General features: G+C 38.4%; 1 protein-coding gene and 1 long non-coding RNA gene across 20 annotated transcripts in view; one reads left to right on the top strand and one right to left on the bottom strand.

Annotated features, from left to right (window-relative positions):
• LOC116075546 overlaps window positions 1–18801 on the top strand; it is a 47983-nt gene extending 29182 nt beyond the window's left edge. Inside the window, exons 3-4 of the long non-coding RNA XR_004112590.1 lie at window positions 15936–16129; window positions 18746–18801. This is a non-coding gene — a long non-coding RNA (uncharacterized LOC116075546). The remainder of the gene's footprint in view (window positions 1–15935; window positions 16130–18745) is intronic.
• Window positions 1–27665, bottom strand: part of Kcnh8 (potassium voltage-gated channel subfamily H member 8) — a 413545-nt gene that overhangs the window by 52149 nt on the left and 333731 nt on the right. For all 19 annotated transcript variants that reach the window (XR_004112587.1, XR_004112585.1, XR_004112584.1 and 16 more), the window contains one exon: window positions 1087–1125. Coding sequence is in view for 3 of the 19 variants with exons in the window: in XM_031348795.1 (XP_031204655.1) it covers window positions 1087–1125 (39 nt within the window). In the remaining 16 variants the exon portion in view is untranslated. The remainder of the gene's footprint in view (window positions 1–1086; window positions 1126–27665) is intronic.

The raw sequence follows: 27665 nt of genomic DNA, 5'->3' as shown, positions 1-27665 counted from the left end.
AGAGGAGGGGAGGGTAGGGGAGGTAGAGAGGGAAGAGGGAAAGGGAGAGAGAGGAGAAGGGGTAGGGAGAGAGAGAGTACAGGGAAGAGAGGGGAGAGGGAGAGAGACAGTGTGAGTTGGTTAAATATAATATCATTGATGTGGAGTGGCCCAAACATTGATACCATTGCTGAGACCAATGGACTTTGAAAGCAACATGAGGATACAGATGGGTAACATCTGTTTGCATTTGTAATTGTTATTTGGGTCAGTAAAGTACTTCTCTTGTAAAACTCTGGTAAAAAAAATTCTGACAGAGATTCCTCATTTCTTTCCCATACCATGCTTTAATGGTGTTCAACAATAAGAAGCAGTACCATTCATGTGGCTGATGTGATGGATACAGATGGGACACATGAGGGAAACAAACAGATCAGATCAGGCTTGCTTATGTTTTAAATGACTCCAAGAAGTAGATTCACTTTTTATTGTGGCATCATCACAAGTCAAATGCACAAGCAGTTGGCATTAAGAAATAATAAAGATTGTGAGGGAAAATGATGAAATGGAGCCCAAGAGAACAATTCATAGAGTCTATCAAGCAAAACGTTAGCATTTTGAAGTGATAGAGAAAAATGTCAGGCTTTAGAAAGAGAAACCAAAGTCAAACAAAAAACCCAAATTAATAAAATTATAAATAATTCAAATGAAATCCAAAGGATTGATAGATAATTCTTCAGAAACATTATTATTAAAAATATAAAAGAAATGGATAATTTCCTAGACAATATGCTCTTCCAAGATATAAACAATATAAGCAAGAAATGAGGCTTGAAGAGTTATATTTGCTTCCTTACAAAGAAAACACAAAGACTGGACTCACTAGTGAATTCTATCAAACCTTTAAGGAGCAGCATTCTGTAAAATGCTCCATGAAATGGAAAAAGAAAGAACACTACCAAATTCATCCTATGAAGCCAGAATAATTATGATATCAAAATGTGATAAGAAGAAAACAGGCAGGACTGTAGTTAACATCTAGGTTAGCCTTGGCAATATAGCAAAGCAAAAATAAAAATAAGAGTGTAAAACAAATGAAAACTGTACCTGTGAGACTGTAGATTTGTTCGATAATCTTGATATTACCTGAAAGAACAAACAGAATGTTTAAACCTTTAAGCCTCTTCAATGGAATATATATTTCACGACATATGTTTTCATGGAGGAGAAATATGTCTTCTAAAAGATGCTTCTAAAGGGCCCTACCCTCTAGGACCTCTGCTTAGCATTGTGTACTCATAACAGGAAGGGAAGGTCTACAGTCTATCACAGGACATAACACTGAAATCTACATTACATACAATATCAAGTTGAAAATTCACCATGAGACACACATCAAGTTGAATGTCTCCCATGGGACACCACTGGTTGGGGTCAACCTTCATCACAGTGAGCTGTTGCTTTCCTTTTGTCTTGGTACTTCACTGGCTCCTTGAGTTTGCTATCTTCCTATTGGTCTTTCCTTATCTCAAGGAGAGTTCTCTTGCTTTCTTTTAGCTCTGTGAAAGCTGTTGTCTGTGAAATCCTCTTTGATTTAATTTCACTGCTATCCATCAACCTTCCTTCTTGCCTGACTGCTGGTAAGAGATGAGAGGCCTTTTCTATCTCCTTTGTCTCATGCACTGCCATCTTCTTGCTAGGAAAATGCCCTAGGGATCACAGTCCCAGACTACTGAATTTGTTTTCTTTAAGGAGATGGCTTCTAGGAGTTTCATTACGCTTCAGTATGGGCAATGCAAACTGGACTTGTGTGTTTTTGTTGTTGTTGTTGTTAGGTTTTTTTTTCTATTTCTTTCTCCTTTTTTGTATGCAAGGGCAGAGAGTCCCCAGGATCGGGGAGCTGAGGACCTAGGATGACTGCAGTGTGACTAGGGTGCCTTAGGTGAGATTCCCAAATAGTTAATACAAACATTGTGTTGGAAAAACAAAAGCTCCTATCACTCACAAAAAAAAAATTGCCAATAAAATTGAGGCATGCTATTAACCATAAGATAGATTTCAATCTTAGAGTTGCAAAGATGTATCGTAGCATGACTTATTAGAGCAGAATGTAGAAGGTAAGTAAAATATGTATTTTCTATAATTTATAAAAGGTCTGAAAATTTTGGCATATTTCCAAAACATGCTTTAATACTACCCATATTCTTATTTAAAAAAGAATTATAACTTCTTATATTTTTTATGCAGCAATAGATGCTATAAATTAACATAATTTTATTCACATGAACAAATACACTTGAAAATCATTCACATGGTGGGACAGAAGTGTTTGGTAAATCTGTCTCCCATTCATCATTTCCCCCCTGAGATGATTAGAAAAGAATATCTGCTATTATTTATGCACACATGGCATCATAATTGCTGTGCAAATACATGTTTCATCAATGTTTAATTTTATGAAAGCAGTCAGACCATTCTGCATCTGTTTAGTTGCCTAAATATGCATTAATCAGAAGCATTTTAGAAATAAGTTTGCAATAATTCCCCAAACAGTGACAAATAAGACAGCTGAATAATTAAAAATGTGAAAAACAAGACAAAATTATGGTGCTCTTGATATTGTGGTAGACATGAAAATGTGCTTCAAAGATCCTATTAGTTACAGCATGATCTAGAGAACAAACAATGATATCCAGAAGGTTTTGATACCTCCTTGTTAGATAATATGTCTGTCAAAAGATGAGAGAGATGGTGGCTTACAGTCAAGGGATGTGAGTAGGCACCCAACGCCCAGTATCTTGACTTAAGGTTAATATGAATCTGAGTCTCAGGTATATTTTTCTCTGTTAGCACCTCCCATTCATCCTTGTGTCTGAGTCACCATTGGATGTCAATGGAAGATATGTAGTAGAATTTTCCCCTAATTAATTTAAATATTAATACAAGAAGCCTATGATTGGACAGGGAAAAGGGAGGTGGAGCTAAGAGTTTTCAGAGACAGAGAGGAAGAGTACAGAGGGAAAAGAAAGGATGATGGAGGAACAGCAAAACAATCCGGATTCCACGTAGCTTTAAATAGCCAGATAGCTATGAATATCTTATAAGGGATGGATAATTACAGGAAAATTTGTCTTACCTAGATGGGCAATTTATTTCAATATTAATTGGCTCTGAGTTCATCCTTTGTGGTGAGAATTTACTGATACAAATCTGACTTACAAATTCTAAGCCTCTAGAGTTTTGATTTCACCGGATTACTGGGATTTGGGACCATTGACCACAGTGGGTGTATGGCTGGGAATGTGAGCAGAACCCACAGCAAGAGCACTGTGATTGGTCGTTGCATGGGGCTAGACGTGGAGGCGCCGAGACTGCTGAGCAGAGAGTAGCTGCTGGGTATATCGTCTTTTTATTTTTTAATACTTCCCACAACAAAGATATGTTATGATACAGGAGGTCTGGGTCAGGCTTGAGAACAAAAGTTTGTAATCACTTCTGGGTGCTTCTGATACTGCTGACCATGGGCAAACTTGATGGCAAAATATCACAGCTAGCATTATGGTTACTGTCATTCTTCATTTGTTAGGTAAGAGTTCAGCATTTTTCTAGCACCTTGATAAGTCAGGATTATGCCCATTTATTCTCATTGTGATTACATAAGGTAAGTACTTTAAAATCTCCCTATTTCTAGATGGGAAAGAAAGTACTAGACAATATAATGCTTTTCTTAAAGGTTTTTGCAAGGGAGCCACTGATTAGCAGGTTAGCTGGTACAGGAGGCAAACACATTCTTATGTACATACATACATATATACATGTGTGTGTGTTTATAGTTAATAATTATCACTTACAGACACTTTGAATAAATGTATTTACATGTTGTGGGAATTTAAAAAAAAAATGAATCCACCCCGCAGACTATATTTCCTGCCGGGCCACGTTTTTGAGCTGATATTGACCGGCGTCACTACATCCTGGTGGGCTCTTATTATTCTCTTCCAGCTATTAAAAACATCTTGCTCACTCTCCCAGCTATTAAAAACAACTCGCTCACATGCAACTCTTTATACACTCCCACAATCATTCATCTAAATAGCGCCTAAGACCTGGTAAGGAAATCATGACTCATGGCCTTAATATTCAATCAGATTTATATGATAACAAAACCAAAATTTACATGATGCCAATACAATAATTTCTGAACCAAGTAATGAAGACAATATTCTAATCCAATTAATCTATTCTGGAAAAACCTTTGTTTGGCTGTATAATCTCATGGGGTCAGACTTGTCCTCATTGTCTGTCTTCATGATGACAACTCTCCTCCTGGTCCTCTGACCTTTTTCCTCCTCCAACTCTAGCTCCACCTCTCTATTCCTGTCCAATCTCAGGCCTGTCACTGCCCTAATGTGATTGGACAGAGAAAATGCTGTAGCATTTACATATGATATTAATCACTTATGTTTAAAAGAATACCATATTAAATTCATTCTGGTAACACTTCATGTTTATCTAGCCTCAGGAAATTTATAAAACTCAGGAATTTATAGCTAAATTGGGCTCTAGAGCTTTGGCAACAATGGATTCCATATCTACTTGGTAATGAATACCTTGAGAACTTGAGAATATGTCTGTAACAAATCAGACTCCAGCATGCTAACTCTAGCAGATCAATTTCTTTCAGTTAGTAGTGGGTGGGATACAACAACTCAGTCTTTTGGACCTGGGTCCATACGAAGTCAACCAAGTCCACTTAAGCACCAATATAGGAGTGCCTTATAGGGCCTCATCTGTAGCTGAAGAGCTAGCCGCTGGTTCCTGAAGGTTTCTGGGTGAGGGAGGGAGAGTCAGGTTTTTTTAAGAGGTGTGTATACAGTCCTTCCATAAGTTGCCTATGTTTCTATGGATGATCCCACACCTGTGTGCATACAGGCAGCACTAATTTGACTCAGCAGGTTATATACTTAAAAGATAACCAAGAACATGAAGTCAGAAGAGGGAAAAGATGGTGGGAGATTCCGGAAGAACTGGATAGGAGAAAGTGATGCTCAAAATACATTGCATGCAAGCATGAAATTCTCAAAGAAAAAATAAAAAGCAGAAAAAGAAATGACAGAGAGTTCAGGGAGATGAAATAGCTTGCCTGTGCTATCCATTAAGTTAATAGAAGGCTCTTTGTCAGAAGCCTCGTATACTGGTTAGTTTTATCAATGTATCATAAACTAGAGTCATCTGCAAAGACAGTACCTCAAGTGAAAAAAAATAACTTCATTTGACTGGACAGTAGGTAAGTCTCTCATGCATTTTCTTGATAAATGGCTGAAGTGGAAGGTACCAAGCCATAGTAGGTAATGCCACCTCAGAGCCCATAATCCTGTGGTATATAAGAATGGTAACAATATAGTAAAATGAAAAGCAAGCCAGTAAGCCTGTTTATTCATGGTCTCTGCTTCAGTTCCTACCTCCAGGTTCCTGCCTTTAGCTCTTGTCATGACTTCTCTTGATGGGCTGTGATGCCATAGTATAATACACATAAACTTTCTCTTCTGCAAGCTAGTTTTGGTCATGGGTTTTATCATAGCAATAGAGAGCAAACTAGGACAATTAGCTTTCTGACTCCTACTTCTCCAAAACATTCCATGTATTTCTTACTGGAAAAAATGAGTTTACCAGGCAGAAAGTCCAAATGCTACACATGAAATTAAAGGAATTGATGGTTGCTCTAAAGCAGGTCCCTTATGCCCCACATAAAATGTATGGTACACAGTCACTCAACATTGGTTATACCTTTTGGAGGTTTTAGATCTTTCTAGAACTCTGAATGCTTTCCCCAGGAAAAATGTGAATTCAATCTCAGGATGGAAAAATTACTTATTAACACCATGACCTTTCTCCAGGAGACTGAAAGGTTTGGGCAACTTGAAGATCTTTCTACAGTAGACTTTACATCTTCTAGAAAACAGGAAGGTCTTCTAGCTATCATTAATGGGTATTCAGACAAAAAGAAACAAACAACAAAGAAACAAATGAAAGAGAGTTGTAAAGATTGGGAATGTAAAAATGTCACAAATCAGATATGAAAAAATGGATGTCAGATGTAATATAGATTTATCTCCAGCTCCAGCAGCAGGAGGATTCTCTTGGGAAGTCCTTGTACCTCCATTCCTGCCCCATCACCTGTGTGGCTTCTTACTTCTTTCTAGGCTCATGCCAAGCAATGAACTGCATCCATAATATTTGTCAGTATGTCCCCTTAGCAACCTCCTCCAGTTTCTCTGTACCCTGATTCCCTGATAGTCTGGAACCAGTTCAAGCAGCTAGCAGCCATCTTGGGTGCTGGTGGTTAAGTCCTCTTTGGCCTCACCCTCTATGTCACCTGCCTTAATATTTTGCTCCAGCAAGCAGCCACAGAGTCATCTCTTTGAGCCCACCTGGCAGACTGTCTTGATACTTGACTCAAGCATCACAACTGTCTTCACTCCAGAGAATGTCCCCCAGTAGCCACTAAATTGAAGTGACCCCAGTCTCCTCATAAGTGTCTGAGAGAGTGAGTTTTAAATACCTCCTATTTGACTTGAAATCAGCAAAGATAGGTTAACAGAAATACAGAGCTAAACTCCCACTCAACACAGGTGAACCAGAAACTGAGACCAAACATGCACCAACAATTTCACTCTAGATACTTAAGTCCTAGCACTAAAATACAAGAAATATGAATGCCCAAGACAATATGTCTGTCCAAAGACTATTAATCCTATAAGAATTTTCTCTAACAATAACTATCAAGATGAGTCTGGAGACGGAATTTATAAGAACAACTAAAAATGTGTTCAATGAATTCAAGAAGCTTATAGAGGAAATGAATAAACATCTGAATGTTTAAGTGAAGTCCAAGAAAACACAAACCAAGCATTGAATGAATCAAGCAATGAAAGTGAGTCAGAACTTGAAAAGTGAGTCTGAATTCAGCAAAGGGACTGAAAAGCACAAGCTAGCTGAACATGGAAATGAAAAATTCAGGGAAGTCTCATGAGCAGACTAAGTCACACAGAAGACAGAAAATCAGGACATGAAGAAGTGGAGCAGTCAGTTAAAAAAAAATGATACCTTTAGGGGGCTGAAGAGATGGTTCACCAGTAATGAATCCATATTTATGCCAATCCAGACTATTTAACTCAGCAGAACGACCTGCCAGGTTTTAAGGAGAAAGGAAAACTTCCCGTGGTATTAACAGGCTAAAGGAATCCATGTCCACCACAACTATCACTATAGAGGAGACTTCGAGAAATAGTAAGAAGTCAAGAGGAAGATAGTCAAGAGGCTACAGAGAGCCATTACCATAACTGAACACTAACTACATATGTGCATCATAGCATAGAGTCTTCAGATTTGACTGTGTAGCTGGAATGCCTGAAGAAGCCAGGAAAGTAGAAATGTTCATACTTGACACAGGCCACTTAACTCATATTATCCTGAAGTTCTTCAACTTTGTTGGGAGATGGTTTTGTGCACTGTGTATTCAGACGCTGAATCCTATGCCCAGACGTCTGGCTGTAGTCCAGATGAAGGCATTGCCAAGCACCTGTGGTATCTATGTTATGTAAATATTGTTTTCCATCACCTCTGATTGGTTAAAAAAAGAGCTGATCAGATAATTAACTGGGCAGAAGAGATAGGGTGAGACTTTCAATCCCAGACCAGGGGTCTCAGAGAATAGAGAAGGACCACCAGGACAAAAAGGTGTGGAAAAACCATGCGGATGGACCAGGAGGATCTGCCATGAGATCTTGATGATAGGGCAGCCATGAGGACACACATGTACCAGCATGAGCCACAGCAAGACTCAGAGGCAGGTAAAGGACCATTGACTGAGTAGCAGCAGCCTAATCAGGTTAGAATAGATCAGAATCTGACCAGCTATTAGTGCCTGCAGTTTGTTAATAATAAAAATACAGGTCTGTCTTTCTTCTGGAGCTAAAATGGGTTAGAGAGGACATAGAAATTCTGTGTAGTTATTTGGGAGCAAAGTGGGGGGCATAGAAAACTCCCTAATAATGACATTTACACAACTCTTCAATTATTCAATTAGAATTTCCTTGGACCGAGAAAATATAAACAAAATATAAATGTATGGATATATCACAATAAAACTCATCATTTTGAATTGCTAACTTAAAAATGATTTTAAAAATGTTTACAATTCTTTTCCTGAAAAAGGATTCTTTCCGGTTTCCTTCCTCTATTTTGCTCACACACAGTTTAGTGCATCCCCTGAATTATGACTGATAGTGTCAGGGCAGGAATTGTTGAGGACAAAGCCACCATGGAAGGTTGTTGATTCTATTTTTTTTAGAGGTTATCTGAGTAGTTTATCAGGAGTACAGAGGCATTGTTAGTAACATCCCTTTACTCTCATATTCCATCATGAAACTGAACTATCAAGGACTTGACTACTATGAAATTGAAGGAAGCACATCTTCATGGGACCATTGGGTGGACCACCCATTCTAAACTATACAGAGGTCAATGGCCAAGGATGGTAGAACTTTACTAGCACTGTGTCCTTGGTGCACAGACCAGAATTTATGCGCCAATATATGAATCTGCACATGTACTCTCAGCCCTGCAATCTTATAGACACCAGTATGGGCTGGCAGGGAAGTTTTTTACAGCTAAGTGGGAAAAAACATGTTGACCGTTCTTCTTTTAGCTGACTCAAGATATCTTCAGAGGGAAGGAATAAAGTTCTTTATTTAGCAAATCAATTATTCCATAGTTCATCATCTTCACCATTACAGCAATGTAAACAGTACTGGTGGTATTTTAGATAAGAATATAAATGAGCACTTTCACAAAAAAAAAAAACCCCTCATAACTGACATTGTTACAATACACATTAGTAAAAGAATAACTGATTGCCATATAATAGAGCCATATAGTCAACTGAAGAGTATACTTTTCATCTCTGATCCACTTTTCTCTCTGAGAGACCTAAGCAAATAGGTAGTAAAATGACATCAGTAGAAATCCTTCATTTAGACAGTGGAAGCTTTGTGAGGCCCTTCTGTCCCGTGCCTCCCTCTGCCCTCAGTACTCTGCATTACTGTCACAGGTGACAGAGAGATTATGTTCAGTTCTCCTCTTTCTCCAGAGAGAGAGAGAGCCTCATATCCTGATACATAGGCAGTAGGCAGAGAGAGAGAGAGAGAGAGAGAGAGAGAGAGAGAGAGAGAGAGAGAGAGAGAGAGAGAGAGAGAGAGAGAGAGAGAGAGAGAGAGAGAGAGAGAGAGAGGAGCATCTGTACTGTGGGGCTGCTGATCATCACATCAGCTTCCTCATTCACAAAAGATTCTCACATAGAATTGAAGTTGGAAAAATATCCTTACATTGTCACATTTGCTAAGCTTACTGTCTGCATTAAGAGAGGATCATGTCTATAAGTGTCAATTATATTTTCTGATATGTCAACTACAAACTAAAGTTTTGGTTAATGTGGGGAATGGGGCATTATGGCATTTCATACCAGCAGCTGAGCAGAGTCACAGTTACCTTAGCATTAACTTGGGCTTTGTCAACTTGAAATCAATACATGTAGAGCCCTTTACACATCAGCCGTATTCTTTTTATATGCAGATTCCCACCAAATCACCCTTCTGGACAAAGGGTTGGCATTCTATACCACAGAACCATGGTTGTCTGCATAATACCAAATGAAGGGCTTCATATAATGAAATGACTTCACTTTGCAGTGCAATTTGTCTCAACTCTATTATTTATTTCCCATTTAAAAGAAAGACAAAAGTTGGGCATCATGGCACATGCCTTAAATTCCAGCACTCAGGAGGCAGAGGTAGGTGGATACCTGGTCTGCATAGTTCTAAGACAGCCAGAGCTACATAGTGAGACCCTGTCTCAAAAAAGAAAAAGAAACAAAAAAGAAAGAAGAGAAAAAAAGAAAGAAAAAAGATAGGTTCAATTGTCCATAGGTACAAATAGCATTAGTCATACCATGAAACTAGGCACAAATTAAGTCAAGCTTGCATGTCTCTAAATTCAATTGTAAGAAATATGAAATTTCAATCTAAAAGAAAGTTCAGAGGCCTTCTTTATTCTTATTTGAAAACTTTGGAAAAGAGGGTGGTTTTAGAAAGTGTTCTAAAAATTGTGGTTCATGTGATTATAGAATAAAGGATAGAAATATACACAGTTACATTAAAAAAAAAAACCTTCGTAGCAATTACTCAGCAATGATCCATGAGTTTTAATGATTTCAAGCTTGAGAAGCTAACTCTCAAATCACTGATTTGAGAGTTAAGCAGCTTGAGCCATCTAATGAAAAATGTAGCACTTAAAATAACTGTTCAACTGATTCCCTAACCCTCAGAGAACTGCTTCTGATCAAGCTATGATGGTCCCTGGTTAGTCTGTACACTCTCATGGTAAGGTAGCACAAGAACAGACTTCATAAGGCATTTAGGATACACTCTGAGAATTTCCCTTCTGAGCCAATCTGTTAAACAAGATGGTTGGTTTGATGTGAGAAATCTATACATTCCATTTCCCAATGGTTCTCTCTATGTTAATATAAAACATAAAGCATAGCGTGCTGCCCAGGAAGCCAATTACACAGCGAACCCGAGAGTTGTTTCAGTCCTCCTTGTACTGAAGACTGTTGGAGTCAGCAGGTTGAAAGGGGACACTTGGCGTATATGGACTAAAGTAATATGGTAAACCTTATTAGCCACAAGGAACTTATCATCGATGGTAACTGGAGTGTTCTACATGACAGATACACATGTATGTTTGCTGAAGAAAATCTTTGAAATGTCAGCCTGAGGAGGTGCCTTCACACTTTTCCCAGATACTCAATGGTTCCCACCTGAGAAAGGAATTCTCATTGTTAGTACAATGCGAGGCTTCTAAAGTAAGTGTAGCTCTATTCAAGTGATGACACATGTAGGATGGGGAAAATAGTATTGGCTAATTACATCTTGGTTAAAAATGCATGTCTGTGAAAATTTTCAATGAAATCAGGACAATGAAATTTAGGATGAATCATGCCTCCAGTGGTATTTATACTTTCCCACTGGGCCTCAAGGATGGAATCTGCCAGAATAAAATAATTACATGATAAAATACACCTGACACATTTTCAATTTTCACTCTGGCTCTCTTTCCCAATAATATCTCCACTCAAACTACTTTCTTTGTGGGATAAAATAAAAATTACTTTCCAGCTCTTCACATATTAATGTGCATTTTCTATTTTCTTTCCTAACCAATTTTATATTTTCATCCTGAGCATTATTTGGAAGTGAGACAGTGCATTAATCTCTTAGAATAAATAGTGAAGAATCTAAGGATGAGGTTTGTGGGAAGAGAGGGTGAACAAGCCCCCTTTCCTGAATCCAACTACATGCACAAGTTGGACTGACCACATGAGAACTGTAAAGGTTGGGTTTAACTTTCAATTTGATGCACCGGAGAACTACCTGAGAAGAGAGACTCAGTGAAAGATTGTTCAGATAAGATGGGCCTGTGGAGCGTCAGGAGAAAGCTAGCTGAGTACTAGGCACACATGCATTCCTTCTCTCCCTGCTTTTGTCTGTGGATGTGACTGACCAGCAGCTTCAAGTTCCCTATAAAGCTTGACTTCCCTACAAAGATGTACAGTAACATGGAACTGTGAGATTAAAGAAACCATTTCCCATGAAACCTCCACCACAAAAAATGGAAAGGACACAAAGAGAGAAACCTAGTCACAAAGTCCCATTACCAAAGAAATGGAGCCTACTCTTACAAATGTAGAGGACAGATGGGACAATTCTATTGTGAATGGGTATAACATTCACAGTGGGTCATTCTTAAAGTGGCTGAATTAAATCATGTATAGACTTCTATACAAATATTGCTGTTTTAACTGTGGTGTGTGTGTGTGTGTGTGTTCTTTTTAAAAGTGTTTTTTTTTCTAATTTTCTTTGTGTTCTAAGTTTACTTCCATGTTACCAAACACAAACTGCATGTGGAGGATGCATGCATGAGTGCTTTCAGGAACTATGTTCTTCGATTTCCGTTATTTAGCCTTTCTACCTATTGTATTGGGCCTTTTGCTAGTCTGTTTCTTTGGAGTTTGCAAGAAACTTACAACATTCCATCTTTTGGAGGTTTCTGGCTTTTGATCTATGAGTCTTAATTCTAAATCCCAGTGCTAACCCTGACTATGGGTCTAATGCTTAAGGCTTACAGATTCTCATTTATGGCTCTCTGACAGAATTCTGTTTGTTTATCTTCCACATAGGATTCCAGCTTTTGTGTTAATCACAAAGATGGATATGTGACTAGTAGGTTCAAAGAGAAATGTAATCTGTATACTAATAGTAATACAATGCAAAGATATTTTATTTGACTGGCCAGACCTGGGAGTGTTTGTGGATGCTGGGAAATGCAGTGGCACAGAACAGTCACCATATGTTCTGCTTTCAAAGACTCTAATCTTAACAGAAGAGAATGTAAGTGGGATTACCACATCATGAAAAGCTTAACATCTTGCAGATGTTTATCTTAGTCTTTCTTAATCATTTTCCTCAATGACATGAAACCAAAGTCTTTAAATCTCATTCAGTTGTTGAAATGTACCTCCCTACCCCACCCTCACTCCAAGCTAGTTTTCTAGTTCATACTTTCAAATATTGTCCAAGATGTAGTTAGCATATTTTTTGAGTCATATTTCTGACTTCTTGGCTGCTGTTCGCTCCATTCAAGGCAACCATTCCTTTGGTCCCAGAATGCTGGGCTTGAATTGCTGAACAAATACATAGCTAGAATTTCACCAGACTGTAGACTGCAAGCTCTGCCTGCTGGGCACAGTCTGCTGTCCTCTAAGCAGGCTGTCTCTGCCATATGCTGTTCTTTCTGCTACCTCCATCCTTTTGGGGAACTTCATGGAAAAAATAGTTTAGAGGCTGTTTATCCTGGGATTTTGTGATTTGTTTTTAATTTTAATTTTATGTCTACCAACTTAACTCACTTATAACTGCTTCGATTATGCCACCCACTTCCTTCTGCTGTAACAGCTGAGCCAGGGTTTGAGATTAGGGAACTAACAGGAAATGTCCCAGGTGACTAATGATGGCCTGTGAAATGTTCCTAGGCTCACACAGCTCCAAGCAAAGGAACGTTAACTGTAACAAAGCATTCAGGATTAGTCTACCAGCTCGCATGAGAGTAAGTTCTAAGAGAAAGAACACTCAGGCAATATATTTATAATTTGGCTGAGAAGTGTGAACACCTAAACTAAAAAAAAAAAAAAAAAAAACAAAAAAAAAAACCAGTGCTTTATTCATTTGCAGACTCTATCCTTCAGCACAAACATATATTTATATGAGTGTATGGGCATCTCTAAGAATTACCAAGAATGTGTTATTTGTTGGCAAATGTGATATACTCATTATTTAAATAGTATTCTAGGAAGATGTTTATTCAGTTTAATTAAGTTTAAACTTCTTACTGGGATAAATCTGAGACCACAAAAGAGTTAGCATATTATTTGGTATATTTGAAGTGACCATGGAATGGATATTTCACATGTTTTTACTTTACAAACATGGAACAAAAGCAGAGAGGGAATAAAGGGAAGCAATGGACACACTCCGAAAAGCACATTATATTATAATAAATTTTAATATTTATATATTATTCTATTATTATAATATATTTTATATATTATATAATATTATATATTTACATATATAATGTTTATATATTAATAATATATAATTATATTATCATATATTAATATTTATATACTAATATATATTATTAATAATATTATATTATTTTAATATTTATAATTTATTTATAAATTATAAATATATTGCCTGTGAATGGGAAGACATTTTCTAAGAGTGAAACCACAGTTCTAGAATCACTAATGAATGAATGTTAATAAACAAATAGGAGCAAATACACTACAGGGAGAGAAAAAGATAGATGGCCAAAGCAGGGTATTTCACCATCTTTCTTTGCCATTAGTTGAGAGATATGTTTCCAGAAATACTTAGTTTCACTAGGCTTTTTAAGGGATAAGACAAATACAATGCAGGTTAAGAGGTTGAGATGAATGTTATTGGAAGCCATCTTTAGCTCCAGATTAAAGCATGTCAAGAGCAGACCAGGCCTTTTCTTTTTGAGGAGGAGGGTATTCTTAGACAAATCTACCAGGTTTTATTCAGAAGACTGGAATTTGATTAGGTTTAAATCCTTCACTATTTTCAAAATCTCAAGGAGTATACCACCCTGACACTCAATTGCCATGTCTTTGAGCATGATCCAAACTTCCAGAGATGAAAAAATAAATTAAATGATCTAATATAACATATCAAACCTAATATACAGCTAGTAGATACTGGCATCTTTTACTCTATAGTTTACTACTATATGTGCTACTAAGTAGCCATTTTACAGCCATTTACTGAGATTGCTCTTATTTTGAAATATGCTTGCTGTGGTTCGAGGAACTTTATTCAAGGGAACAATTCCCTTTGACTGCATAACCTACTCTAGTCCCACACCTTCCCAAAGACTGGCTTTTTAGTTCTCTTAGTGAATAAACTGGTGCTTCTCTTTATGTTAGTTTGAGTCACTTAATGTCACAAGAATACAATAAAAATTTGCATGTGAAATCAAAGTCCCTACTTACAGGTTGGCTGAGTTGTCATGAAACATTTTAAAAATCTCATGATGTATACTAACAAAAAGGTCTACACATGAAAAAGATATACTTTGATTTACTGTCAAAAGAGCTGTGGTTCATTTACTTATAGCTTTGTCTTATAAAGATGATTTATCAGTACAATCTTTTTTATTTGAATAATACTCCATTACCTATTGTGTATCTGGCACTCCATGCCTTTAGGATTAAGGGTCTGAGCAAGCAGCATTTTAAACTTTATTTTGAATGTATACTAAGTTCCAACTGGACTTTGGAGTCAGACAGTTTGCAGCTGAAGGTCAAGTTTCTCATCTCCCCTGATTACTTGATGAAGAACTCTGGACCAGTTTTAGCTTCTCTGATCCTTAACTAGTTTTCTTATCTGGAATATAAACACATTTATTACAACATAAACTGCACCCCAATGGATCAAGTGTTTGAATGCTTAAGCTGGTGGCATGGTTCTGAGAGGTTATAAAAACTTTTGGACATGGAGACTGCCTGGTGTCTACTAAAGCAGACCTTTGAGGTACACAACTCAACCTTACTTCTAGTATTTACTTTCTTTTCTGTAAGATGTAATGAGTGTGCTCTAAGCTCCCACTACTGCACACTGAGCCTATCTACTGTGTTTTATACTATCACAGACTGAAATCCCTTGAAACTGTGAGCCATAATAAACCCTTCTCCCCTTAGGCTATTTCTGTTTAGTATTTTTGTACCAGTGATGATAAAATAACTGATGCAACATTCAACTTATTAATTACAACTAATTAATAACAAGTTATTGATGGGCTTGTATAAAATACAAGGTTTGTAAAGTGCTTAGCACAGAGCTGGGCTCATGGAGCTCCTGTTGGTGGGGTCAACAATGTCATCTCACAAATCCTTTGCTGTGAGAGTAGAGCTATGCTGTGCCAGCTATGGGGCAATTCCAGAGATGGCATTTGTTGATTCCTAAAACCTAAACCACCACCTAGATGTATTTGTGGCGGGAGAGCCTTTTCACCACACTCTGTATCTTAGTCAGTGAGTCTGAGGATTCCTGGCAGATAAAGTAGGCAATTTCTCATTCTGGAGGACTAAATATACATAGAGCCAAGCTTATTGATGACCATGTGTGTTCCTATGCAAATTTTACAGGCTTTGTTTCAGACTAAACACCTGCTGTTCCCTTCAAGGTGTAAACAACTGTGAAAGGAAAGATGTTTATTTGTTTTTACTCTTTCCCTCTTATTTATGGTAGCAGGTGACCTATGCCAACTTACTTCTCCATCTTCTGAAGGAACTTTAAAACCTAACTACTCATGTTTATGGCACCAAGTGCAGTTGATGCGCCAAACTCTGATTGACAGAAAGATGCTACATAGGACAAATTCAAGGACATCATCAGTGTCCCCCAAATGCGCGTGTGTTGAGGGCTTATCTTCCTGTGCACAGGTAAGATTTTTACCAACTGATTAGAGTTGATGATGTCTGACAGATGTCTTAACCCAGCTGTTTATAACTTAATGGGATGTTGGGAGGTGGGGACTGTTGTAGCAGGCAGGTCACTGGAGGGTGCCCTCAGAGGGGGTATTTATCCTCTCTCCTTTCTTTCCCACCACTGATTGCTCCACCACACCTTTGCACTTGTTCACTACAGCAGCCCAGAAACAGCAATAGCCAGAGCCAGACAACTGTGGACCAAAATCTCTGGTGCCTTGAGCTAAAATTAACTTTTTTATTTTAAAGTTGATATTCCTGGATGTTTTCTCACAGTAGCAGAGAGCTTACTAGCACTACAAGTCACTGAAACCTTTTTTGTACAGATATTTTAATGGGGTTTGGGTGCCATTGAGATGCTGCTGAGAAATATTTGCATGGAAACCCACAGTGTTGCGATTACACAGAAGAGACTCATCCTCTCCACCATTTACTCTGCTTCCTCTAAGACTCAGCAAATGAGACTTTCTCTGGATTTTATTTCTTATCTCAAATATTCATGCCACATGGTTGTCATGGAAGTCATCAAACAGTATAGTGTGTTTTACCCTATTTCATGCTGCCTTAAGAATTGAGGAAGGTGATGACTTGACCCAAGCCATACTACCTAGCATTTCTGTCCCAGAATTAGGCTAGAATTCTGAAATCAGTCAACAACCCATTTCTTCCACTTAAATAAGTTAAGAAAACAGTGAGTGAATTAATGGAAGAATGAGGAGGACATACAGAGAGATGTAAAAGGAAAAAAAATTGCAAAAAATATTTTACCAGAGTTTGAGCTCTAAGTGATTAAGTTTCTGAGAGTTTGTGTTTATATTGTGTGTATGTGTGTATGTGTGTGTGTGTGTGTGTGTGTGTGTGTATAGTGACTTCCCTTCTTTACTACTACGTTTGTGTTGTTTCTGTTGTTCTCACTTAGTGTCTTCCTTGTGATTCACCCCCTAACTCATCAGGAGTTTTAGAATGTTTCTGTCAATGCCCTAATACTAGCTTTCATCCTAACTAACGGAAGAGGTTTTTCAAGATCCACTCTGTAGCTTGAGAAGAATAAATTCTCTCATTTGATAACTTTTGGGATTACAAACTCATTTCCTTGAAGCAGAGATCTAAGCAGGAGAAAAAAATGTCAGAATTAGACACTAATATGCATTCAGAGATCAGTGGAGCCAGCCTTCATGAAGATCTTGAATACTGGAAGTGGATGAGGCCAATCATAGTATAGAGAATGAAGCATAGAGCCTGATTAATTATTTAGAAAAATTGGGGCTGGGTGATGTTCTTGGCGTGGGTCACCAGGTAAGAGTGTTTGCCAAACAACACAATGACCAAAGTTCAACAATGGTAGAAAAGGAAATCAAACTCCTAAAAGTTGTCCTTTAACCTACACACACACACATGCACACACACACACACATGCACACACACACACACATGTACACACATGCACACACATATGCACACACATGCACACACATGCACACACACATCACACACACATGCACACACACATGCACACACACATATGCACACACACGCACACACATGCACATACACACATGCACACATACACACACACATGAACACACACATGCACACACATGCACACACACATATGCACACACACGCACACACATGCACACACACATGCACACACACATACATGCACACACATGCACACACAGTGAAAAAGAATAGAGAGACACACTGGGCCACTTTGCTGCAGTTAGAAGTAGGAGGCATCAACTGTGAGACATTCAACTGTCAAATTCATTCAAACACCATGAGCATCAAGACAACTCTGGACTCTGGAGATGCTAAATGAGACCTCTTTGCCTTTAAGGCACTACGTTGCCTTAAACCCTTCTAAAACCACCTAAAGAATGAGAAAAGTTTTTTTTGTTTTGTTTTTTGTTTTTGTTTTTTTTGTTTTTTTTTTTTTTTTTTTTTTTTTTGGTTTTTCAAGACAGGGTTTCTCTGTGTAGCCCTGACTGTCCTGGAACTCACTCTGTAGTCCAGGCTGGCCCCGAACACAGGAATCTGCCTGCCTCTGCCTCCCAAGTACTGGGATTAAAGGAGTGTGCCACCACCTTCCAAACATAACATTGGGTACAAGGAACATATCTGGTCTGTCACCCACTGAGTTGTCACTGACTGATGTTCTCTTAATCTCTGTAACAGCCTAGAATTGAAAGGGCTGACCACAGGCCATTTTGAAGACTTTTCTTTAATGAATTTTTTTATTGTACATGTTCTTTATTTCAAATGTTATCTCCTTTGCCGTTTTCCCTCCCTCCTGGAAACACCCTATCACATTCCCCTTCCCCCTGCTTTTATGAGTGTGTTTCTCCACTTACCCACCCACTCCCACCTCCCTGCCCTCCGTTCCCCTACACTGGGGCATCTATCAGGCCTTCATTGGACCAAGGAGCTCTCCTCCCATTGATGCCTGAAAAGGCCATCCTCTGCTACATATGCAGCTGGAGCTATGTGTACATATTTGTTGATGGCTTAGTCCCTGGGAGCTCTGGGGGGTCTAGTTGATGATATTGTTGTTATTTTTGTTTCAAAAAGGAAGAAATTTGAAGACAGAAAACTGAAAACCAAGACACCCTGCTGAGCCACAAGTCACAAGGAAAGACAACATGATAAAATGACATGTGAGTTCTTCAATGTGCAATTTTCTTAGAATACTTCTCTCAGAGTGGGACACTATAAATTATGTTCTCTTACGACCCGAGCCTGTGCTAGCAGAGGTAGGTGCACACAGGCTACACTTGGAGATTCTAGGCTGTCAGATGTAATTTTTAAAATTATTACTATTTTGTAAATCATTTTAAAAGAAAACTGCTTCTGAGCAGCCCAATTATATTTTACATTGAAACAAGAACTAAATTTAAACCAAGTACCTTCTTTGGCGGATTTCTGAGTTCGAGGCCAGCCTGGTCTACAGAGTGAGTGCCAGGACAGCCAGGGCTACACAGAGAAACCCTGTCTCGAAAAAAAAAAACCAAAAAAAAAAGGAAAAATTCTCTTTCCCCAGATAATCTTGGCATGAATTACATCATAACATATTCTCATCAACAGTAGAAGATACTGGTATGTCAAAGCTGTCACTAGAAGGATCTAGTTAGCCTCCAGTCTAGGAAGCCTGAAGCTGAATGCCATAGATTCAAGATAGCTTACTCATGTAAAAAATTGCCTAAGCCAGATGCAGCTCAAAAGCACATCTACTATGATACTTGCATTTGATAGGGCTGTCATAAAAGAAAAGCAAAAACATAGAACTGGGGCCCAGAGATATTGTTCAGTTGGCAAAGTGCTTGCTGAGCAAGTATGAGGACCAGAGTTCAGTTCCCAGCCTCCATAAAAATGTCTGGGTATGATTATGTGAGCTTGTGCTGGGGAGGAGGAGCCAGAGCATCCTTGAGCTTTCCGGGTAACTAGTCTAGTCAAGTTAGCAAGCTTCAAGCTGCAGCAAGAGTTTTTCTAAAAAATCAAGGTGAACAGTATTTGGAAGTTGATCTCTTGTGTTCATGCATGTACACATACACTTACCTATGCCTGCACACACACACACACACACACACACACACACACACACACACACACACCAACACACTTGAACACATACAGAACTGCATACACACACACACACACAAACACACACACTGAATAAATAAACAAACAAACAAATACATGACCAGTGTTGAAGAGCGGATATGAGGAGAAAAACTGAGCAGATTTATTCACCTGCATTTCAGATCTGCTCCCCACAATTCACCACTGAGGGCACCAAATGCATGGGCCACACACTGGTGAAGTATTTTATAAGAACAGGTAACCATTTTTTTTTCTAGAAATGGCTTGCATTTGCCAACTTAAATTAATTTCACTTCTTAAAAGTTTTTTTTCAAATGAGTGATTTTACTTTTGTCCTTCATACATGAATGCATTATTTTGACTTAATTCCACTCCTCACTCCAACTCATTCTGAGTCCCTCCCCCTAATCAGATCTAAGCCTCACAGCATATTGTTAGAGAACACACAAACACACACACAAACCCTACTGAGTCTAACTAAGCTTGTTTACATTTAGTGAGTGTGCTGTTTGCTGTCCACTGTAACATGAGAAATGTACTAGAGGCACCACCTCTTAAGAAAATTGACTTTCTCTCTCCAACCAGTAACTAGCCTCTTCCAGGAGTGGAGTCCTGTGTTCCACACCATTCCTAAAACACCCATGCTAGAATATTGTCTAGATTAGTTTGTGCAGGTCTTGTATTAGCAACTAAAGCTCCAAGAGTTCATCAGGTAACTGCTTGTCATGTTCAAAGCCGCTGCTCTGCAGCTGTACTCTCCAGCCTCCGGCTTTCTCAGGTTTTCTGTCCTCTTTTCTCTGTTCTGTGACCTTTATGGAAAGAACTTTGATGTCACCCTGAAATTAGTCACATCGTAGCCCAAGCAACAAAAAGAGTGATTGGTGGCTTCTTTGGTCTCTCGGGCACTAGTGTTTTACAGGTTGACCTATTTCTATAGAACATGGGGTGTTAGCAAGAATTCAAAGTCAGATATTCTTTAATCCTCTAGCAGGAGGACTTACATCACTCACACAGCAAGCTCTCGTTTCCACTTTTCAGTTTAAAGTCCCCACAGGGCTCTCGAAAAGCACCTGTTCTGATCTTTGGGCAAGTTAAAACCTGTTGTTTCTCAGTGAGACTGGTTTTTATTTCGTGTGTTTCTTTTGACTGTATGAACAGTCTCGTTGACTTTGCTGCTTCCGAGGAATGCAAGCCTAAATTCCTGTTGCTTTTCCCTTTAGACTATACCCTGGCTCTGTAACCAGCAAGGCCTTGTCCTTCATCAGGATACCTATATCAGCATTATCCTTGGCCACATAGGGCAATGGTGTATGATATAAGATGGAAAGTCTTCATAAAGTAAGCACTCTATTAGGAGGCACTGACCAAGAATAAGAAAATATATAGTCTGTATAATCTCAAAACCTGTTAAATGTTCTGCAAAACATAAGCAAGACAATGTGACAGGAAAGTGGGAGGGGACAAACACCATGTGATGGGAAAGTGGGAGGGGCAAACACCAGCGAGTGGGCATATAAGGCCAGAGAAGCAGCACTGTGAGCAGGGGAGCAGGTGAATAAGCCAGGAGCCCTGGAAGGCATCAAGATTGACAGTGAAGTGAGATAGGCTGGAATTCCTGCCAACACAGCATGCAGCAGGTGGCCTAGGAAGGGAGGCAGGCAGGAACAAAAGGCATAGGACTTTGACAGTTACAGTAAAAAGTCCAGATTTAATGTTACCCCACAGAAAACCACTGAAAGAATTAGGTTACAGAGTAATAGGTTGCAATTTATATCTTACTAATTTCATTCTTACAATCTGGAGGAGATATGGTGTTAAAAAGGATTAGCATGAGGTAGAGAGAATCATTACATCTGTTTTTTGTGGTCAGATAAATGTTCAGTGATACACACACCCACAGTGAACACAGAAAATAACCCTTAAATTTCCAGTATAATTGTTACCAAGAGTCTTTGAAAAATCAAATTTAGTTTAGTGTAACATGTAATAAGCTACACCCAAGCAAAAGGCACCTCTCTCTCTCTCTCTCTTTCTCTCTCTCTCTTTCTCTCTCTCTCTCTCTTTCTCTCTCTTTCTCTCTCTCTCTCTCTATATATGTGCATATATATATACATATATATGCACATATATATGTATGTGTGTATACACATATATTTCACACATATGTATATATACATATGGGTGTATGTACATGCATACATATATACATTTCCATATACACTATGTCATCAAGACACGTGGTATTTCTGTTCCCTGAAATGTTCCTCCATATTCTTTAGTGCCCAAGCCTCTTCTTCCCTTTCTCTCCTTGCCTGATGCAATGGTGCTCTGCTTTCTCTCAATATATAAAAACAGGGCTTATTTATAGAATCACACATGAAAGAAATCATATTGTCCAATCTGATTTCTTTTATGGTTTGTACTTCTTTTACGCAACATAACTTTATTAACTGATTGACGGAATGAACAATTTGGAGACATCTCGTTCCAGTCCAGGCTGGACTGGAGCACTTGTGATGCTCCCCGCTTGTGTTCTGATGTTATAGCCATGACCCACCATGCCAGTTTCTTTCTTTTCCTTTTCTAAAGTCTTCCTTTTATTCTTGAGAAGAAGACTCATTCTCCCATTTTAACATTTCTTTCTTTCTTTCTTTTTTTTTTTTTTTCAAAGCTGAAGACTGAACCTAGGGCCTTGCACTTGTCAGGCAAGTACTCCATCACTGAGCTAAATCCACAACCCCTCTTTTTAGCATTTCTTAGTTGAACATGGTTTTTAGTGCATGGTTGAGGCCTCCATAGCTTCTACCAGTCCACTTCAGCATGCTTATTGCTGCTATTTTTTGTTCAGCTTATGTTTAGGAGTTATGTTGGTGAGACATTTATGGGTGTAGATTCTGAGTTTAGTAGGAGACACAATCTCATAGCAAACTGTATGTACCTCTGCACTTTACAATTTTTCCACCCTCTCTTTATCTATGATCTCTGATCAGAAGTCGCATTGTTGATAAATTTGAAACTGAACTTCACAGCTCTGTAGTTTGATTGGTTGCGGTTTTCTGCAATCTTATCTGTAGGGTTTCTTGTGTTTATATGTGTTTTAGAGGCTTTTAGTAAGACCCTAGAAGTGTAGAATAATATTATGATATATTATATTCATGTATTTCATAGGTCTATAGATATTTTTCACAAATACATGGGCATTTATGATACATGATGGATCAGTGAAGTGAGACAGATAAATTAGTCAGTATAATAGATATCTGTATCACTGAATTATTGACTTAAGGCTCCAATTAATGAATTAAAACACAAAGACTCAAAACAACTTGAAGAATAAGGGGTTTGTTTTAGTTTACAGTTCTACATCACAGTCCATTACTGAAGGGAGTCAGGGCAGGAACTCTAACAGGGCAAGAACCTATGTAGAGGCCATTGAGAAGTAGTGCTGTCTTAGTCAGGATTTCTATTCCTGCACAAACATCATGACCAAGAAGCAAGTTGAGGAGGAAAGGGTTTATTTAGCTTACTTCCACATTGCTGTTGATCACCAGAGGAAGTCAGGACTGGAACTCAAGCAGATCAGGAAGCAGGAGCTGATGCAGAGGCCATGGAGAGATGTTCCTTGCTGGCTTGCTTGCTCTGGCTTGCTCAGCCTGCTCTCTTATAGAATCCAAGACTTCCAGCCCAGGGATGGGACTACCTACAAGGGGCCCTACCCTTGATCACTAACTGAGAAAATGCTCCATAGCTGGATCTCATGGAGGCACTTCCCCAACTGAAACTCCCTTCTCTGTGATAACTCTGGCCTGTGTCAAAGTTGGCACACAAAACTAGCCAGTACAAGTGCTTACTGTCTTATTCCTCATGGCTTGCTTAGCCTGTTTTCATTCAGTTCCTAGGATGACCATCTCAGAGTTGGCACAGGCTACCATAAGTTTGACATTCCCACATCAATAATCAATCACAAAAATTCATTGCCAGTTTGTCCACAGGCAACATTTTCTTCATTGAGGTTCTTTCTTCCAAAGTGACCCTAGCTTGTGTCAAGTTGACATAGGTGTAGCTAGTATATTGATTGATAGGTAGATTTATAGATGATAGATAAGATCAGGGTGAGAAAATGATGGGGAAGGAAACAAGAGAAAGAGAGAGAGAGAGAGAGAGAGAGAGAGAGAGAGAGAGAGAGAGAGAGAGAGAGAGAGAGAGGAGAGAGGAGAGAGAGAAAGGCAGAGACAGAAACAGAGAGACAGAGAGAGTGACTGGGTGGGATGGAGAGAGGACCTAGACATATCATGATGAACACTAAAGACAAACAATGGCCAGTGTTGGTGCTGACAAATTCCTTAAAGAAGCAACAGTTAGACAGATGAAAGTTCTTCACCACGATGAAGAAATCCAGGTTAATGCCTTTGAAGAAATGAGAGTAAAAAAAAAAATCAAAGAAATTCATAAGTACAAGCATGAAGAAAAGCCAAGCATCCCTGTTCCCTAAAAAGTGAACCTGTTACAAGCCTTACACAGGGTGCTGTTATGCACATACAGATGAAGGGCACCATAGAGCAAAGAACGAGCCAGCAAACCAGTGCACATACATGATCAGCTATCATGTGATAGGTATGACACTGAGGTAAATAGGGAAGGTGAGGCCTCATTCAATTATGATGTTGAGAAAATTCATTAATTATATGGGGAAAACTGAGGAGGAGTTTTACCTCAGATCATTAACAAAACAATTCTGGATCACATAGAGAAAGGTAAAATAGCAAAAGTTAAAATAACAGAAGGAAATAAATTCAAATACCTTTTTGACTATGCTATGGAATCAACTTTTAAAAATATAATATAGATAAAATTAGCCTTAGAAAATAATATTTATAACTTCTACTTTTTAAAGTAGTATCATCTGTGTATTCTATGGTGCTTACATGGAATATCCATGCATATTTACACAGTGGATGTTTTAGGTAGCTGTAGTCTTGAGAGAGAGAAGGCTATTCACAAGAGCATGAGTCAGTCTTGGAAGGAATGCTGACTCCAGTAGAGGGAACTTTGCAATATGGCAGGTTATACTATCTTAACATCATGTGTGTCTGTAACCCCAGCACTGTGTGGTGCTGACCAAAAGAGTAAACTCTGCATTCACTTAAAGACTCTGCTTCAAAAATAAAAAATAAATAAGGTGGAGATTGAGGAAGGAAGAATCTGACATTGACCTCTGACTTCCACACATGCTCTCATGGGTGGAAGTCCTGGGACAAATATAAAACACCAAGGGAGAGTTTACACAGAATAAACCAATCAAGACCATGAAAAGAGTTTGGATGTGGCCCTGGGTTTGATGAAGAAAGAAAAGAGAATATAGGGAAAGTTTGCAGATGAAGATAGTATATTCTCCTTTGAATATACTAAGTCTTCAAGCTTTGCCTGAAACAGTTCAGAGGATGAAGGAGAGCCCGGGTGGGACAAAAACATAGATCCAAGGGTCTTGTGGAACTCTTGTTTGATTAAAAAAAGTTACATTTCATGTTTATATCTTCTCAAAAACATTGCTTAATTTGCTTGCTTTTCATCACTTTAAAAATGGTATTACATGTAATATTATGACTCTTTGCTCAGTACATGTGACTATGCTGAAACATGTATATGTTTTAAGTACTAGAAATTGGCCATGGGTCCTCTCAATGATAGGTTAGTAATACCATACTACTAAGCTATATCCATGACCCCTTAAAGCCTTTTATTTTGATTCAGCTTCTTTCTCATTTGATCAGGTTGGTCTTGGACTTAGTCTTCTCCTGTCTCAGTCTTAAGAGCAATGGGAACTGCAGGTGTGTGCAATCACCCTGTGCAAAAGAAGAACAATTCTATGGTATTTAGTTTTGCAAGTACACTAGAAAGTGATGTTGCTAATGATAGAAAAAGTAGGAAGGACTCTGGTGTTCTGATAAATCATCAGGTTTTAAGCTGCTATGGGTCAGAAGCAGGACTCGTGCAAGTGGTGCTGAGGGTCAGGGCTCCTCTCAGGTGTCCTTGTTTGCCATCCAGAGATCCAGAGTGACTCTTAGAAATCTGTGGTTACTGCCTGTGTTTACTGTAAATTGCAGCTCAAAGAAAAGGATATCACAGTGAAGACCAGAAGCCACAAAATCTCAGGACCTCTTCCCCCCTTTAACCAAAGAAATAAGACAGAAAGAGGTAGTTTAGCTTTTATGCTGCTCAGATTACATATTATGATCAGAAATTGAAGGAGAGATGATGAGCATATTTATAACTTTAATAGGCTTAGTCACCATTAGAAATCCCTATTATGACAAACTTTAAAAAATTTCTCCTTTCCCAATTGTTGGCATTATATTACTGCATAGCCATATAACCATCAATAACAAATCAGCACCCACTGTGCACAAGAATACAATATTTATGGGTAGTTACATGAACATCTGAATTTTAGCTGCCTTCCCATTTGAAAACAGTTTTTTTGATACTCTCTAATTATTTTATCTATTTATGTTAAGTTCTAGTTTCTTTATGTGAAGGAAAACTAGACTTCTCAAAAACAGATGATTTTGTGTTAAAATCAATTTATAAAGCTTACCCTAATAAACAGTGGAGCAAATTCCCTACAATCTGCATAGACATAAATGGTTCAACTCACCAGTGTTCAGCCACCAGGAGACATAGATAGGCGCAAGTATGGAAAGTATGCCAAAGGTACAAGATGCATAGTTAGCATGAGGTCCAAATGGCAGTAGTTAACCTTTCAACAAAGTTACGAAACATTTTATATAGTTTAATTTCCTTTGAGACTGAGGTAAGCTATTCTTTTAAAGCTCTGGTTTAATGCAGCTGTAGGAGCCCTGATCCCAGCATGCCACAGATCCCTTCTAAATGCAGATGGCTCCCTCCTGGATCTTGTTTTATTTAAAAATGTGATATCTTTTAGTTATTTTGTTTTTATTGTTTATAAACAGTTTCACCCATGTATGTAATGACAACTCTGTACATCTTTATGATCTAATATGAGCTCATTTATACAAGTGGTTACTCCATTTTCCAAGATAAGTGAATTTAGGTAGTGTGTTTATGTTGTTCTCATGTCTGTAAGCATTAGTAAACAGGAGTGTTTTACGTTCCATAACCATTGCTCTACCTGAGAACCTTTGTGAGTGGCTATTCCTTTGTGAGCACATACGTGAGATAAGGAGTGGTGTTTGGATCCAAATTTGCTGACAGCCGAGTGGTACAGCAGAGTGAAGCACAAGAACCATTAAGCACAGGCTGTCATCAGGATGTATGTAAATTTTCTTGACAGGCAAAGATTGCTGGAGTTGTTGGAAGGCTTTCCATGGGATTCTAGAATTACACAGAAGAGTGGGCCAAACTTACCTAACCAAAGAACTGTATTTCAAGATTTTGGAAATATGTATGTGGTATGTGTGTATGTGTATTGGTATGTGTCATTAAGCATTGTGAGTGTTAAGTAATCCAGAACATAAGAGTATCTTAGGAAAAGATCTTTATCAATCCTACATTCAATAGAGGGCTAATATCCAATATATACAAAGAACTCAAGAAATTAGACTCCAGACAATGAAATAACCATATTAAAAAAGGGGGTATAGTGCTAAACAAATAATTATCAACTGAAGAAACTTGAATGGTCAAGAAGCACCAAAAGAAATATTCAACATTCTTATTCATCAGGGAAATGCAAATCAAAACAACCCTGAGATTCCAACTCATACCAGGCATAATGGCTAGGATCAAAAACTCAGGTGACAGCAGATGCTGGAGAGGTTGTGGAGAAAGAGGAACACTCATTCATTGTTGGTGAGATTGCAAGCTGGTACAACCACTCTGGAAATCAGTTTGGCAGTTCCTCTGGAAATTG

The sequence above is a fragment of the Mastomys coucha genome, unplaced genomic scaffold (assembly GCF_008632895.1).
Source record: "Mastomys coucha isolate ucsf_1 unplaced genomic scaffold, UCSF_Mcou_1 pScaffold3, whole genome shotgun sequence".
NCBI classification, from domain to species: Eukaryota; Metazoa; Chordata; class Mammalia; order Rodentia; family Muridae; genus Mastomys; species Mastomys coucha.
Note: the sequence above shows the minus strand (reverse complement) of the source record. Positions and strands in the feature narration are given on the sequence as shown.